Source organism: Formica exsecta, unplaced genomic scaffold (assembly GCF_003651465.1).
Source record: "Formica exsecta isolate Colony F162 unplaced genomic scaffold, ASM365146v1 scaffold845, whole genome shotgun sequence".
Classification (NCBI taxonomy): Eukaryota; Metazoa; Arthropoda; class Insecta; order Hymenoptera; family Formicidae; genus Formica; species Formica exsecta.
In genome coordinates this window covers 6,355-23,492 of record NW_021853616.1, presented here as the reverse complement: position 1 = coordinate 23,492, position 17,138 = coordinate 6,355, and the positions used below count along the sequence as shown (strand labels likewise).

The 17,138-nt window shown below is 31.1% G+C and overlaps 1 protein-coding gene across 1 annotated transcript in view; it reads right to left on the bottom strand.

Moving 5' to 3' along the window:
* Positions 1 to 17,138, bottom strand: part of LOC115244741 — a 48,644-nt gene that overhangs the window by 29,285 nt on the left and 2,221 nt on the right. Inside the window, 5 exon segments of the mRNA XM_029822666.1 lie at positions 11,733 to 11,979; positions 12,071 to 12,287; positions 15,528 to 15,788; positions 16,340 to 16,797; positions 16,909 to 17,064. Of these exon segments, the coding sequence (XP_029678526.1) occupies positions 11,733 to 11,979; positions 12,071 to 12,287; positions 15,528 to 15,788; positions 16,340 to 16,797; positions 16,909 to 17,064 (1,339 nt within the window).

Below are 17,138 nucleotides of genomic sequence, written 5' to 3'. Positions count from 1 at the left end.
TTTGCGCACATTTCTTTTGCGCACATTTCTTTTGCGCACACTTCTTTCGCGCACAGTTCATTTGCGCACATAAATTTTAGTTTTAAATCAGAAATAGGTTTGGGTTAAATTATATCTTCCGGAAGTGGAGCCCCCCCTACGCGGAACTCACTGCGTCCACGCATATACTTTACAACGCGAAGCAACGTTCCACATGGGTTTACAATTTTCCACGCAAAGCGAGTTTCAACCCAAATCTATGTGTCTAGTTTTTTGGTAGTGGAGCCCCCCGCAGGGGATCGGAACCCACTGCGTCCACGCATATACTTTACAACGCGAAGCGAGGTCCACCCCACAATTGTCTTGCGGGGAATTACTCAGAAGAACCTCCCCTACAACATATTTAAGTGGCAATAAAATCGGTGAGGTGTAACCTTTTATGCATATTTAACAAAAATATTAACTTTTACAGCGAAAATATCTTCTGCGAGTTTAAATTATTATTACAAATCGTTGATCTTCTTTATAGCTGCTCAAATCGTTGATATACACACATATTGAGCATATAGATCGGAATAGCGTTCCAGCTACAAGTCGACACTGTATAATACTGTGTCACACAGTGTATCACTGTGTTCCGTAGCTGGAAAGCACCCAGTAAGAAGTCTCTTCTCGCCGCGCGCTTGTGCAAAATGCGGATTGGCCGATCTTTTTTAATTAATTTCTTATTAATTGTTGCGAAGATCGCAAAACAGTAGAGGATTTTCCTGCTCAGTTTAACATGCTTTATATGTACACAAGAGATGATCCACAAATTATGGGACACCCTGTATATAGGGTGTCCGGAGTCAATCGCATCACCCGTCGTGTGCAAATAGAGCGGATTAAACTGAGTAGGAAAGTCCTTTATCATTTTACAATTTTTGTAATAATTATTGAAAAATTGATTAAAAAAGATCTATCAATTCGCGTGAGTATAAGCGCGCGGCGAGAAAGAACGGCCCGGAGACAACCCAAAAGTTTGCGGTCGCTAGGCGCGCGACGAAATTTTGGGAGGAGCTCTAAAAATGACAACGGTTACGTACGGGCGATACATAACAATGGACTCTCGCGTCCTAGCAACCACACATCAATGGATTGCCCCTTTTTACTGCGCGTATATACTTACGCGAATTGGTCGATCTTCTTTAATTAATTTCTCAATAATTTTTACAAAAATCACCAAATGGTAAAAAACTTTCCTACTCAGTTTAACCCGCTCTATCTGCACACGACGGGTGATGCAATTGACTCCGGACATCCTGTATATATACAGGGTTTCTGATAATAATCGCCCACCCGTAATGTGCAGGTAGAGCGGGTTAAATCGAGCAGGAAAGTTCTTTACCATTTTGCAATTTTTGTAATAATTATTGAGAAATTAATTTTAAAAAATCGACCAATTCGCGCGAGTATAAGCGCATAGCGAGAAGAGACAACCCAAAAGTAGGCGCACAACAAAGTTTTGGGAGGGGTGTTCTACAAATAACAACAGTTACGTACGAGCGGTACATAACGATGGATTCTCGCAATCATATCAATTGCAATTATCGCAATAATTATTGAAATATTAATTAAAAAGGATTGGCGAATGAGCGCGCGTTTCGCGCGGCTAAACCGTGGGACGTACGCTTTAGGCGTGCCAGCGGCGAGCTTCGCAGTATCGCACGGCAACGAAAAGTTTGGTGGCCCCGCAATGATAGTCGGGGCGAATAACGAGCGGTCATTAACAACAACAGGATATTATAAAAAAAAAATGTTATATAAATTTTATTTTTAATTGAAAGTATAAATTTAAAAAACATTATTTCCAAACTTTTAAGATTTTCCACCAACAATAAATAATTTAAATAAAGATGATTAAAATTTAAAATTTTCACGTGACTTGAAAACGCTTCGTTATTGGTTAGTTCGTGCGTGACGTCACTTCGTTACTAAAACTTCGATTTAGTACAGGGAACAAAGAGATTGTTTGCGGTTTTACTTTTTTTAAAGAAAAATAGTCATTAATGAACGAAGTCAAATGGAAGCAGGATATGTTAAAGCAAATTTGACAAATCTACCAAAAATTGATACGTTAATGATGTGTCAATTTATAAGAGAAGACTGTCGCTTTAATGCTGCAGAAATGTAAGGATTAAAAACATCTGCGTAAGTATATTACATAACAAGAAATTCATTAATTTATATTAAGACTCGATTGTTCTATCTGCAGTTAAAATATATATCTACCTTTTAAGTACGAAGACCTATATATGTTTTATATATACAGGGTGGTCCATTTTAAAAGAGCCAGTCAAATATAGGCAAGCATTTAGTTAGCATTATTTATCTAAATCATTTAGTAATTATCATTTAGTAATCATTTAGTTATTAATGGCCGTTCGTTGCTCGTGCGTATCCAGATTCTCGTCGCGGAGCCACCAAACTTTTTGTTGCTGTGTGACATTGCAAAGTTCGCCACTGGCATGCCTAGAGCATACGTTCCACAATCTAGCCGCGCGAAATGCGCGCTCATTCGCCAATCCTTTCTAATTATTATTTCAATTATTGCGAAAATTGCAAAATGGTACAGGACTTTTCTGTTCAGTTTACTGTGCTCTACCTGCTCATGAGCGTTGTCAAGGGTGCTTTGGGACACCCTATATATAAGATAAATTTGTAAAAGCATATGTATGTATGTGATATACATAATTTGTTATGGTCTATCTCTTTTAGTTTAAAAGACAAAGAGGATGGACTTTTCGTGGGACACTCTGTATGTATGTATGTATGTATATACATATATACAGAGTGACCCACGAATATATGTATGTACATATATACATACACACATGCAGTGTCCCACGAAAAAAGGCCACCCTTTTTATTTTCTAAACTAAAAGAGATAGACCATAATAAATTATGTATATCAAATTAAATGGTTCCAACTGAATTCTATTGTAAGCATAGAGAGTGGTTGCTTATAAAAGCTATCTGTGTAACAAACAGAAAAATATGCATAATTTTTTTATAATAATATGGATATTTCGATATAATAAGAGTTGTAGCATTGTTTCAAACAAATACAACAAATGTATGATTTAATGTAAATATTTTGCATATGATTTATTGTAAATATTTTGCACAAGTTTTATTGACTTGAAATATCATGGGCGACGTTTACCTTTTCACTTTCGGCCCTGCGATATGGCTAATTTCGTGCGTTAGAAATTGACGGGATTAGATAAGTTAATTTTTTTAACTAAGTTAAGTTTAAAGTTAATGTCCCAAAAATTAACTAAGTTTAGGTTAAAAGTTACTTAAACAAAAATTAACTCAGTTAAAGTTAAGTTAAAAAATTATTAACTTATTAAAAAGTTAAAAGTTAATTATGCAAAACTATGTTTTTTACATAATTTATCTTTGAATTGTATACTTTAAATTAAACTTTTTAAATTTAAATAATATAATAAAAAGATCGTTTTTTATAAGAGAGATAATGTATTTTTTCTTATATGTATAATATAATTAATAATACACATTATTTAAATATACTATAGTTGTGTAATAGAGATATTATAGTGTTTAAAAACAAAACGATTAATAGAGACTTCGGTTAAGAGGACTTTCCTATTTAACTTGAACTGCTCTACCTGCACACGTGCATTTTATCTTTAATTGTTAGATATTCTAACAATAAATTAAAACAATTTAAAAATATTTATTGAATTTTAATAAAAACGTCATTTCAAAATTATGGTCCGTCATTTATGTCATCATAAACTAAACCTAATACCTGCACTAAACATAATATTCCGTACCATTCGTACTAGATTCGATACCATCCTCGGCGCTCTACATGCGCCGAGGAAAATACATATGCGTGTTCATAAAATACAACACAGCGGTACCATCCGCATGTAGAGTGCCGAAGATGGTACCGTTATGTTGTATTTTATGAACACGCATATGTATTTTATGTAACTTTTGGTATTGGATACTATCTTATATTATTAATTATAATTATTAAACAGATAATTTTCGACTATCAAAGATACAAAATTTTAACTTGTATAAAAAAAGTTAATAAGTTAACGTTAATGCGTTTAAAAGTAACTAATTTAAAAGTTAACACAATCAAAATTGGCTAAGTTAAGTTAAAAGTTATTAACTTTTCAACTTTTTAATTTAACTTTTAACTTTTTAACTAGTTACTACCCAACTCTGGAAATTGACATATATCATGTTGTCGTTTGATAATAATATTCAGAAAAATATAAATAGAAAACCTATGAATCAATGAAGTTATGAAACATTTAATAAATTTTAATACGGCATATATAAATACATTGCACGTCATATTACTTGCGACGCAGTTATTTTACTTTATTATTTATTATGTTACTTACAACTGCTGACTACCACATGTAAATTTTAATAAACAATAGAATGTAAAAGCTTTGGAATACTTTCTAATGGTAACAATTTAATTAAAATGCTAATTATTATTATTAATTAAATTATTATTTATGCATTATTGTATTATTTACACAACCACTGGTTTATCAAACGCAAACTTAATTCATAGATTTTCTATTTATATTTTCGTACACTGAGTATTATGATTAAATGACAACATGACATATGTCAATCTCCAATGCACGAGTTAGAAGTTGGCCGTATCGCAGGGCCGAAAGTGAAAAGATAAAATATCATATCGCCGGTGATATTTCAAGCCAATAAAACTCGTATATGTAAAATATTTACATTATATCACACATTGTTGTATTCGTTTCAGCGCTACAACTTTTACTATATCAAAATATCCATATCATAAAAAAACAAAAAAATTACACATACCTCTCCATTCGTTAACACAGAGCTTTTATAAGCAATCACTATGCTCATAATAAAGTTCAGTTTGAACATTTAATTTGACATATATTTATTATGGTCTATCTCTGTTAGTTTAAAAGATAAAGGGAAATGACCACTCTTTGTGGGACACCCTGTATATTGTGTGCGCACGCGTGTATAGAATGTCCCATTTTAATCTATCACTCCTTTTATTTCCGCACGATAAAGTCGAATTAAAAATATGTTCAGACAAAAGTTGTAGGGTTCAAAAGGGGCCAATAGATGATATTAGATTTTGGATCAGGAATCTGTGTTGGCCCCAGTAGGGCCCAAGTCAATTTTTTAAAATGGGAACCCCCATTTTTTATTGCATATTTACATAGCTTACCTGGAAAGCTTTTCAAAAATATCTTTTCATTAAGTATTTTTCGAGTTATTTTATATCTTAATCTGACATATTTTGATATAAAATATAAAATATCTCGTAAAATATTTAGTTTTCGATAATCTTACCGTAATACTTTTATAGATCCCCGATCCAAAATCTAATAAGATCATCTGTTGGCCCCCTTTGAACCCTACAACTTTTGTCTGAACATATTTTTAATTCGATTTTACCCTGCAGAAATAAAAGGGGTGATAGATTAAAATGGGACATCCTGTATGTATATATGTATATACACGGTGTCCCATTTTAACTTTCACATCGTAATATCTCGAAACCTTTTTCCTTCTTTTTAATGGCCACTTCTGATCTAGGGTATGATCAGATCATTCCGGCGAACAACTAGTAAAGAGTAACAAATGTAAAAATCCTCTTTAGAAGAGGTGAAAACTTAAAAATAAGGTCCAAACAAAGGACACATGCGTAACGTGTCAGAACATGTCCGTTCCGTCCGTGGGTGGCAACGAACTCTATATCTCGAAACCTGTAAACTTTAGAAAGAAACTTTCTTCTTTGTTTGGTTCTGAGGGAGAAAGAAAATAGGAATATTAATTAGACCTTGGGTGACGTTGTTAAGGTCATATCAAGATCACATTAAATTTTTTAAATTAAGACCCCTATTTTTTATTACATATTCTTGTAGCCCTCGTCGAGACCTTCAAAACTCCTCAAAACACTATAATAAAGTATTTTTTCATTAAGTATTTTTCGAGTTATTTTATATCTTAATCTGACATATTTTAACATGAAAAATAAAACATCTCGTAAAATATTTAATTTTCGATAATCTGACCGTAATACTTTTATGTACAAAATAATGAAACAAATTAATCGGTATAAAAAAATAATTGTTTTTAAGAAAACGTATGTAATTATTTACAAGGTATTTTTTTTTTAACAATTATTTGTGTTTTTTATACCAATTAATTTGTCTCATTATTCTATACATACAAGTATTACGGTAAGATTATCAAAAACTAAATGTTTTACGAGATATTTTATTTTTTATATCAAAATATGTCAGATTAAGATATAAAATAACTCGAAAAATATTTAATAAAATACTTTATTATAGTATTTTGAAAAGGTCTCGACAAGGGCTACAAGAATATGCAATAAAAAATACGGGTTTCAATTTAAAAAATTCAATGTGACCTTGACAACGCCACCCAAGATCTAACTAAATAATATTCCTATCTTCTTTCCACCTTAGAACCAAACAACTTTTATCTAAAAAGTTTCCTTCTAAAACTTACAGGTTTCGAGATATTACATAGACCGTTAAGTACATAGAGTTATTCCTTACCAAAAATTGAGTCGAAAAATCCTCAATCATTTTTTTTTATAACGCTTAATAAAGGAGTTATTATTGAGTAAAGTCGGGCTAATCAGGGCCGACCTTTAGCCGGGCGCAATGAGCCGCGTGTCTGGTAGTATGCGTGAGCGCTCCGCCACTAGCATAGAATATTCTTACGCATTGTAATAATAGAAATAATTTTTTCTTGCAGTATTTTTACAGAATGGACAAAATAAAGCGCATTAATAAAAGTGTTATCTCTAAAATATAATCTATTGAAGTTTATATTTAAATCGGGCACGAACTTATGCAATCACCTGATATTTTTTTAAACAATTATTTGTTTTTTTCTTTAATCAAATTCTTTTATCTTTCTTATTGTTTCCTTTTCCACAAAACGTGAAAAAATAATTAAAAATAATAATAAAATAATAATAATAATAATAATATTTAATAATCAATTTTTTTGTACTTGTTAGGCAAGCATTTAGTTAGCATTATTTATCTAAATCATTTAGTAATTATCATTTAGTAATCATTTAGTTATTAATGGCCGTTCGTTGCTCGTGCGTATCCAGATTCTCGTCGGTAATAATAGAAATAATTTTTTCTTGCAGTATTTTTACAGAATGGACAAAATAAAGCGCGACAAATTTTTATCTCCAAAAATATTGTTTCTAGAGAAAAATGTTTTAAATAAAAGTTGCAGTATTTCAAGGGGAACATAAGTTGATGTTATAGAAATGTTTGTTGGTAACGGTTTTCAAGGTTATTTCAAGATCAACTTTATTTTTTGTAATGGAAATCCTTATTTTTTATTGCATATTCTTATATATTGCTCCTTCTTGAGACCTTTTCAAAACACTATAATGAAGTATTTTTTCATTAAGTATTTTTTGTTATTTTATATTTTATATGAATACGATATTTTTAGTACAAGGAAAAATTATTTTTATTATTACGATGCGTAAAAATATTGCATGCTAGCGGCATGCGCGAAGGAAAAACGCCGTCGCGCCGCTGTAACGGCGGAGCGCTCACGCACACTATCAGGCTCGCGGCTCATGAACAACCTGATGTCCTTGACATCAAGTAAAAAAAAATCGTCTCAGAATTTGCTTAAGAATATGACATTGTAAGGACAGAAGGTTGTTTTGAATCACCCTGTATATAATACCTTATATGTGTGTGTATATATATACAGGGTGAGGCATCTAAGACAGGTTGCGGACCCATGTTCATAAGAAAAAAAAGTCTTATTTTGACCTCTAGAATACGCTCCTAAAGTTTAATGCATCATTTCAGATACACTCTGTATATATACAGGGTGGCCCACGTAAAGCGTTACAAGCTAATAACTCTAAAAATATTTGTCAAATCAAAAAATTGTTCATGAGAAAGTTTCATGTTTTCGAGAGGCCTTTCTAACTACGTAAACATAAAATTGTCCCCGCTCCCCTTCTAAAGAGGGCAGGGGGTAACTTTAAAATTTTAAGTGAAACCCACCATTTTTTATTGCACATTCTTGTAGCTTATCTCGAAAGTTTTTCAAAACACTATAATAAAGTATTTTTTCATTAAGTACTTCTTGAGTTATTTTATATCTTAATCTGACATATTTTGATATAAAAAATAAAATATCTCGTAAAATATTTAGTTTTCGATAATCATACCGTAATACTTTTATATACAGAATAATGAGACAAAATGAAAAGCTCTCGAGATAAGCTACAAAAATGTGCAATAAAAAATGGGGGGTTCCATTAAAAATTTTAAAGTTACCCCCCGCCTCTTTTAGAGGGGAAGCGGGGGCAATTTTATGTTTACGTAGTTAGAAAGGCCCCTCAAAAACATAAAACTTTCTTCTGAACAATTTTTTGATTTGACGAATATTTTTAGAGTTATTAGTTTGTAACACTACGTGGGCCACCCTGTACACGGGGTATTAAGAAATTAGACACGCTTTGAAGGAAAATACAGGACTTCAAAATAAACATTTTTTGTTAATGATATTTCGCTCTGCGGCATTTCGTTTTGGTTTTATATTATATTCAAACTTTCAATAGAGCAGAGGTCTTCAGCATGTTTTGACAAGTTGCATATAATTTGTTTATCATTATGAAGCGATACACTCGGATAGAATTGACTGACATGCATCTTATTTATAGAACAGCTAATTGTAATGGACGAACAGCACAGAGCAATCAATATTTCGACGATGTCATTTTTATATCAAAATTAATGGAAGAATTTTTGAGCATTTACTATCAAAAAAGTGAATCACTTTCGTTTATTTGTTCCATTTTTGGTCAAGATAAAAATATAATTTGTTTTTTCCACTTATATGTTTGTTTATTATTGAAACTCCTGTTTTATACCCTGTAATATTAAAACAAAAAATAGTAGAAAAAAATATTATTAACAAAAAATGTTTCTTTTAAAGTCCTCTATTTTCCTTCAAAAAATTTGTCGGTCTAATTTTTTAGCACCCTGTATACATATATGTATATACTTTGTAATTTTTAAATATGAATTCAAAAACGCTTTATTTCTCTATATATGTTATAATAACAAATACTGGAATAAAATACAAAATGATATATTTTTTTTTGGATCTGTTAAAAATAATAATTTTAATACTGAACCATGATAATAGAATATAATACAGGGTGAATCACTTAAGACCGATCACTCGAATAACTCCCACAGTTTTGGAGATAGGAAGAAATGTTCGAAGTAAAAGTTGTGTAGTATCGAGGGGGACATCTTATGGAGGTAAACATTTTTTCTCAGGTGGAAGTGTTTAGGAGATCTGAAGGTCATCTTCATACTTTTAAGTGGACTATGCATTTTTGAACACCTACGATTGAAGTCTTTTCCAAGATAATTTTAATGGTCATGGATATTCAAGATCGCGGATATGAAAAAAATTGAAAACTGAAAATTTATCGCAAATGTTTTCGAAACAGAATATTCGCGGTTTTATTAATTGAATTAAACCAAAATGTTATTATTTATGTTTGATGTGTGATCTTGAGCTATGTTACTTCATTTAAGCTACAATGGTTAGTCAATAACAAGATCATTTAATGTAAGTTTCGGAAACGTTCGCGATAAATTACCGTTTTTTCAATTTTTTTCATGTCCATAACTATTGAAATGGTCTTGGAAAAGGCTTCAAGGTAAACCTTGATATTAGCGCCGACCTCACCGATTTCAATGACCTTGACATATGTTGTCAAGGACATGGCTCTGAGTAATTTGCAAAAAATTTTAGCCGTCTCTCGTTGTTTATTACAAAGTTATTAACAATTGAAGATAATGACCGACCGATGCTTGCAACATAAAACTGCATATATTTCGGCATGAATACAAGCTCGCAACACTTTCCCATCCACACAAGAATTGTGGGGTAGACCTCGCTTTGCGTTGTAAAGTATATGCGTGGACACAGTGGGTTCCGCCCCTCCTACGAGAGGGCTCCATTTCCGGAAGATATAACCTAACCCAAACCTATTTCTGATTTAAAACTAAAATTTGGTTTGGGTTAGGTTATATCTTCCGGAAGTGGAGCCTCCCGTAGGGGGAGGGGGGGAACCCACTGCGTCCATGCATACACTTTCCCACCCACACAAGAATTGTGGGGTGGACCTCGCTTCGCGTTGTAAAGTATATGCGTGGACGCAGTGGGTTCCGCACGGAAGAGGTTCCACTTCTAGAAGATATAACCTAACCCAAACCTACTTCTGATTTAAAATTTGGTTTAATCCTAAACCCCCTTCCCCATATTATATAATTCCTTAAATATATAATAAATAACTTAAATATACAACTAAATACTTAAATATATAACGCTCATGCATGGAGAAAGCCAGTTAATTTATGTCTGCCGGGCCGGAAACTTTCGTAAAAATGTCGCAGCTTGTGGCACAAATTGGCCAGTCAACGAAATGGACAAAGGAACAAATTTCGGTATTAATCAATGCATACAAAGAAGAAATGTGAAATATCTCGTTTCTTCTTTTGACGTCTACAATTAGTAAAAGACTCAGAGCTGCTAATTTATTTCTCCACGCAAGCTCCATCTTATCTTAAATCGGATATAAAGAAGTTTACGTCTATTTGTCCTGTCTGCTTGATCAGCTTTCTACCACGCACTTTCACGCATGCTTCCACGTACAGCACCCAGCTCCGTGTGATGCAAAACTGGCAGCGGGCCTAGCTTTACATCAAGCTTCGTTGCCTATTCGCGACCCAGCATGATTACTTACAAACAAACCAGCTTGAAATCACGCTTCGTGGGCACTGGGCTTTACTTAGAGTCATGTCCTTGACAACATATGTCAAGGTCATTGAAATCAGTGAGGTCGGCGCTAATATCAAGGTTTACCGGCTTCAATCATAGGTGTTCGAAAATGTATGATCCTATTTAAAAATGTGAAGATTACCTTCAAATCTCCTAAGCACCTCCAGCTGGAAAAAAATATTCATCTCCGTAAGATGTCCCCCTCGATACCACACAACTTTTACTTCAAACATTTTTTCCTATCTCCAAAACTGTAGGAGTTATTCGGGTGGCCGGTCTTAGGTGACTCACCCTGTATAATCAAGAAATTAAATAATAAATTTAAAACAATAAAATATATATTTAAAAAAACATTTCTTTATACAACAACTTTTTAAACAATGTGGACTTGACACTTTTTTTACCTTTTCTTGTAATCTCTTTGTCGTTACGTTTCTTTAAGAAGATATTTTCATTTACTTTTTTAATCTTTAATGTCTTGAAAATATTCTCTGAAAATTTCGAATCAAAATTTCTTTAAATAACACGACGATATAATAATTTCTGAATCAGGTACGCGCATTCCTTCGTATGTTTATTAATCGCAGCCAATATAATAAAATAAAATTTCTGTATTATTGTTATTATGGACATTAATTCCATATTTCTCTGTCATAATAATATAATTTACGTTAAATATGACTTATTGTTAGCTTAAAAGACAATACCAAATTTATTGCAATAAGACACATTTCAATAAATAGAGTATTGCCTGTTACTATCTTCATCATTAAAAGATTCCCTGGAGATAAAAATAAAAAAAAAGAATAGATCATTAAGTCTCTTACTCCTGTGTCTCGTTGGTTTCTCGCCTTTGGGTCTACGTCTGCGCGTATGTATAGTATCTCTTCGCATAGTAACCGGGCGATTAACACCATGTAGTTTGTAATACAGCCCGCAAGCATTGCACACCATCTCGCCCTTCATATTCCTTCTCCAAATGGTTGTTGTCATAGTGCCACAATTTGTGCAAGACATGTCGACCTTCTTTGCAATGTTGCCACTTTGCTGATCGAATTGTTTTTGATCGTCCATCTAAAATATTGAATCAGCGATATTTCATCAGGCGTAATTTACTAACATATTATACATATTATAAACAGCAGATTTATGCACGAAGAAATACCTTTCCTTTTATCTTGTTCGACCATGTAGTAAAATCATGAGCCTGCTCTTCATTGTTGGGTTCATGTTGGTAATTGGCGACAATGTCCGGACTCGCTGGAGCCTTACTGGGATAGCTTTGCTTTCTACGACCTTTCGTCGCTATCGTCATTTCCTTACGACCGATACTGGCAGGGCTAGATGGGTTACTATCTATTGAGGCACTCTATACAGAGAAACTGGATGTCATTTACGTTTTTTTACTTCTAAATTTTTTCAAAATATATGTTTCAAATGTTTACAAGTAACTTTTATAATTGATCATAATTAGTAAGATAATAATTCCAAAAGAATCAGGTGTACATTTTTTTGCAAGTAAGGCCAATTTTATGGTATAATTTCTATATTAGAAACAATATTAAATTCCGAGATTAATATTTTAATAGTATCAAATTTAGATCCAACGTAGCTTATTAAATAAGATTAGTGTAAATATTTATTTATTTATTTTTTATTATTTAAGAAATATTGTTTATATATATATTGGATGTAAAAAACTACTCTAAAAAATAGGAAGACTAGTCCAAGATTGTATGAATTAGTAATAGGAAATATAATAAGATTCAATAGCACCGATATTACCAACCTATTCAATTCCTATATAAGTCTACTGGTAATAGAATGCATGTTTTTGTGCAATAATGTTTTATCAACAATTTATAATTACAGGGCGTCCACTTCAATTTTGCAAAAAAATTCCCTGATCTTCCCGATATTTTTGTTCAAAATTCCAGGTAAAGAAAATATTTTAAATTTTTTGATGTGCAATTTCCTAAAATAAATATTTTTATTGTATGCTTTTTCCATGTTTTTCACTCATACAAAGGAAAAACACAGAATCACATAAGTTTCAAGAGCTAGATATGTAAATGTACCGCAAAAAGTTGAATAGCTTTTGTAAGATAAACATCTTTTGCTTGCATAACATTTTCATTTTTTTATCACTAAAAATTACAATAAAGAATATATAATATATATTCAATATTTTGTCAAGACATTAAATATATAAACAGAGATAGATGTATATTTATAATATATTTTAAATACATAATTTACACAGACATGGCTTGACTATTTACAATATAAAAGCAAAATTATTAAAGAGAGAATTTTTTTTAATTCCCTGAATTTCATATCTTGTTCGACCATGTAGTAAAATCATGAGCCTGCTCTTCATTGTTGGGTTCATGTTGGTAATTGGCGACAATGTCCGGACTCGCTGGAGCCTTACTGGGATAGCTTTGCTTTCTACGACCTTTCGTCGCTATCGTCATTTCCTTACGACCGATACTGGCAGGGCTAGATGGGTTACTATCTATTGAGGCACTCTATACAGAGAAACTGGATGTCATTTACGTTTTTTTACTTCTAAATTTTTTCAAAATATATGTTTCAAATGTTTACAAGTAACTTTTATAATTGATCATAATTAGTAAGATAATAATTCCAAAAGAATCAGGTGTACATTTTTTTGCAAGTAAGGCCAATTTTATGGTATAATTTCTATATTAGAAACAATATTAAATTCCGAGATTAATATTTTAATAGTATCAAATTTAGATCCAACGTAGCTTATTAAATAAGATTAGTGTAAATATTTATTTATTTATTTTTTATTATTTAAGAAATATTGTTTATATATATATTGGATGTAAAAAACTACTCTAAAAAATAGGAAGACTAGTCCAAGATTGTATGAATTAGTAATAGGAAATATAATAAGATTCAATAGCACCGATATTACCAACCTATTCAATTCCTATATAAGTCTACTGGTAATAGAATGCATGTTTTTGTGCAATAATGTTTTATCAACAATTTATAATTACAGGGCGTCCACTTCAATTTTGCAAAAAAATTCCCTGATCTTCCCGATATTTTTGTTCAAAATTCCAGGTAAAGAAAATATTTTAAATTTTTTGATGTGCAATTTCCTAAAATAAATATTTTTATTGTATGCTTTTTCCATGTTTTTCACTCATACAAAGGAAAAACACAGAATCACATAAGTTTCAAGAGCTAGATATGTAAATGTACCGCAAAAAGTTGAATAGCTTTTGTAAGATAAACATCTTTTGCTTGCATAACATTTTCATTTTTTTATCACTAAAAATTACAATAAAGAATATATAATATATATTCAATATTTTGTCAAGACATTAAATATATAAACAGAGATAGATGTATATTTATAATATATTTTAAATACATAATTTACACAGACATGGCTTGACTATTTACAATATAAAAGCAAAATTATTAAAGAGAGAATTTTTTTTAATTCCCTGAATTTCAATAAAATTCCATGAGAATTCCCTAATTTTTCCAGGTACAAAAAAATCCCTGAAAATTCCAAGTTTTCCACGTTTTTCCGAGAAGTAGACACCCTGATTTAATTAATTATTTAAAATTCTATATATAATGGCGACCAAAACTGATGTTTCTTAAGTTTTCAAATATCAAATTGATAAAAATTCGCATAAAAATGTAAAGATATAATCAAGAAATATTTAATTAAAGTCTATAAAGGCATCATTAATAAGATTTAAACCAAAAACAACTGTTTTTAAATTGTAAAAATATTTTAAGAGGAAGCAAACACTTCAGTAAATGATGATTTGAGGGTGCCTTTTTGTTGACAAAAACCGTAATTTTTTAAAAATACATAGGTATATTTCTCATATTTACATTTCACATGTTATCAAGACAAAGAAATAATATTTAAAAAAAGAACACAAATGCACAATTAACAATTTCCATTGCAGATCCATTTCAAAATAAAAATATATTTTGTAAAACATTTCAGAAGTGTATTATTAAAATATCAAAATTTAATAATTTATAAATTAATTAGAAAAAGAGTATTCCTTTCCTATATTTTTGCTTCTAATAATACCAACATAATATTTTTAAAGATATTTTTTTATAAATTTGATTTATGAAAAAAGAGCTTGTTTTATTTTTATATCCAACGTAATTATTTAAGAAAAACCTATAATAATATTAAAAGTATATAAAGAAATTTAAACATACATATATAACATATATTTATCTTATATTATATTTTGGCTACATATATTGCATTTCGATTAATAGAGAAAAAATTCTAAAGAAATTCCCGGTTTATCTATTATCTTCACGGAATTCTACCTGAAAATAAATATGTTTTGAATAGAGAGAAAATCCTAAAAGATATTCTGGATTGATCAATGGTCCATCCAATGGCCCGAGGTCATCCCGTCTCATACCTGCCGGTTTTTTCTCTCTATTTAGTAGACAGACAGATGTTCGTATTTCGCAAGGTATATCGAAAAAAAATGTTTTGTCTGTTTAGAAGATAAGCACGCACGAACAAATCCAGAAATTTGCGAATTTCCTTACTCATGATCTTATAAAATTTTCTAAAAAGTTTTTTAGACCAAATCTCACTTACCTTATTTTCTAAAGTTGCTATATTCGTACGATTACCAAGCACAGGAAAATCAGTTAGCGTATTTTCTATAGTTGTACCCTGCGTATCCCTATAGAATTTGATTTGCGGAGATATTTTTTCTGAATCAATAGCGGTAATACCAATCTGCCTATTGTTAATCAAAGAACGTAGCAGATTTGTGGCTTCGCCGGTAAATCCATTATTTAACTTATCACCATTTGTTCGTGTGATTTCCAAACTTCTATTACTGCGTTAACAAATATAAATAGACAAATAATACATATAATTATGTAACTTTGCCATTTACTTATTGCATAAATTACGACACCTATCATTAACTAATAATTTATAATTTGCAATTAAACAATAATTGGATTAAAAGTCTGAATAATTGAATTAATACAAAATAATTTATAACTATTGAAATAAATTGAAATAAACAAAAGCAAATTTGATAGAACAAAAAATAGTAATAGTCATACATCCAATTTTGGTAAAAGCTGCTAAAATTAAATTTTTTACTAGTTTAACATTCTCAAATAATTTATTTCGTTATTTCGCAAATAATAATATAAGAATGCGAAATTATGATAATGCAATATAATGCAATATATTAAGAATATAATTCATATCTTCATGATTTATAGTTATAACATAATTTTTTTCTATTAAAATTCTAAACATTAAATATAAAGTATCCTACTTTATTTATAAAGTTGCACATAATATATTGTAGAATTCAGTTAGCTATAGATATTAAGCAAACATTTGCTAAACAAACAAATTTGGTTTACTTACCTAGCTAAAGCTTGCCACAGCTTCGTCGTTTCATGGTCAATGTTACTATCGGAACAATTGCTCTCTGGGGTATCCATTCTATTAACTGGACTACAATTTGCTGTGTTGGATTCGGAGCCATCATAATTGTCCTCAATTTTAATTCTCTTGTTAACAGTCATGTCATAACCATTTTCTTCGCTTTCAATTTCCTGCTCGTCACGATCCTCAATTTCTAGTCGTTCAGGATCAGAGCTGTTCGAGCATGTGTCATCCTCTGGTTCGCACTTAATATTTTCATGTTCTGGCATATCACTGTTTTGCAATTGTAGATGATGCGTTAGAGTTTGAGGTATTATGTTTTGATTAATGCTGGCTGGCTCAGAGTTAGACTCCTCATTGAATAATGTCCTATTTAACTCGAGGAACGATTGTAGAGGGCTTTCGCCTACTATTTTGGCAGTGGAGAGAGTCTCTTTCTAGGCAAGAAAAATAAAATACAAACATTAACTACCGTCCTTTTTATTTTTCTCTTAATATAGTTCCAATTTATTAAAACAATGTATAATTTGTTATTTAGTTCCAGATACCTGCTCATCAGAAGATGACAATTGCTTGGCATAGTCCAGGTACTGTTTAAGTATAATGTCAGACTTTTGCGACACTTCTCGGAAGTTGTGCAGTACGTCCAATTTATATACACATCGATGGCAAATAATTGACGGTAAGGTATCGCCATCTTTTACCTTATCAAAAATATATTATATGTTAAACTAGCCAATATTATATATAAGTCAAATAACATATATACATATATATA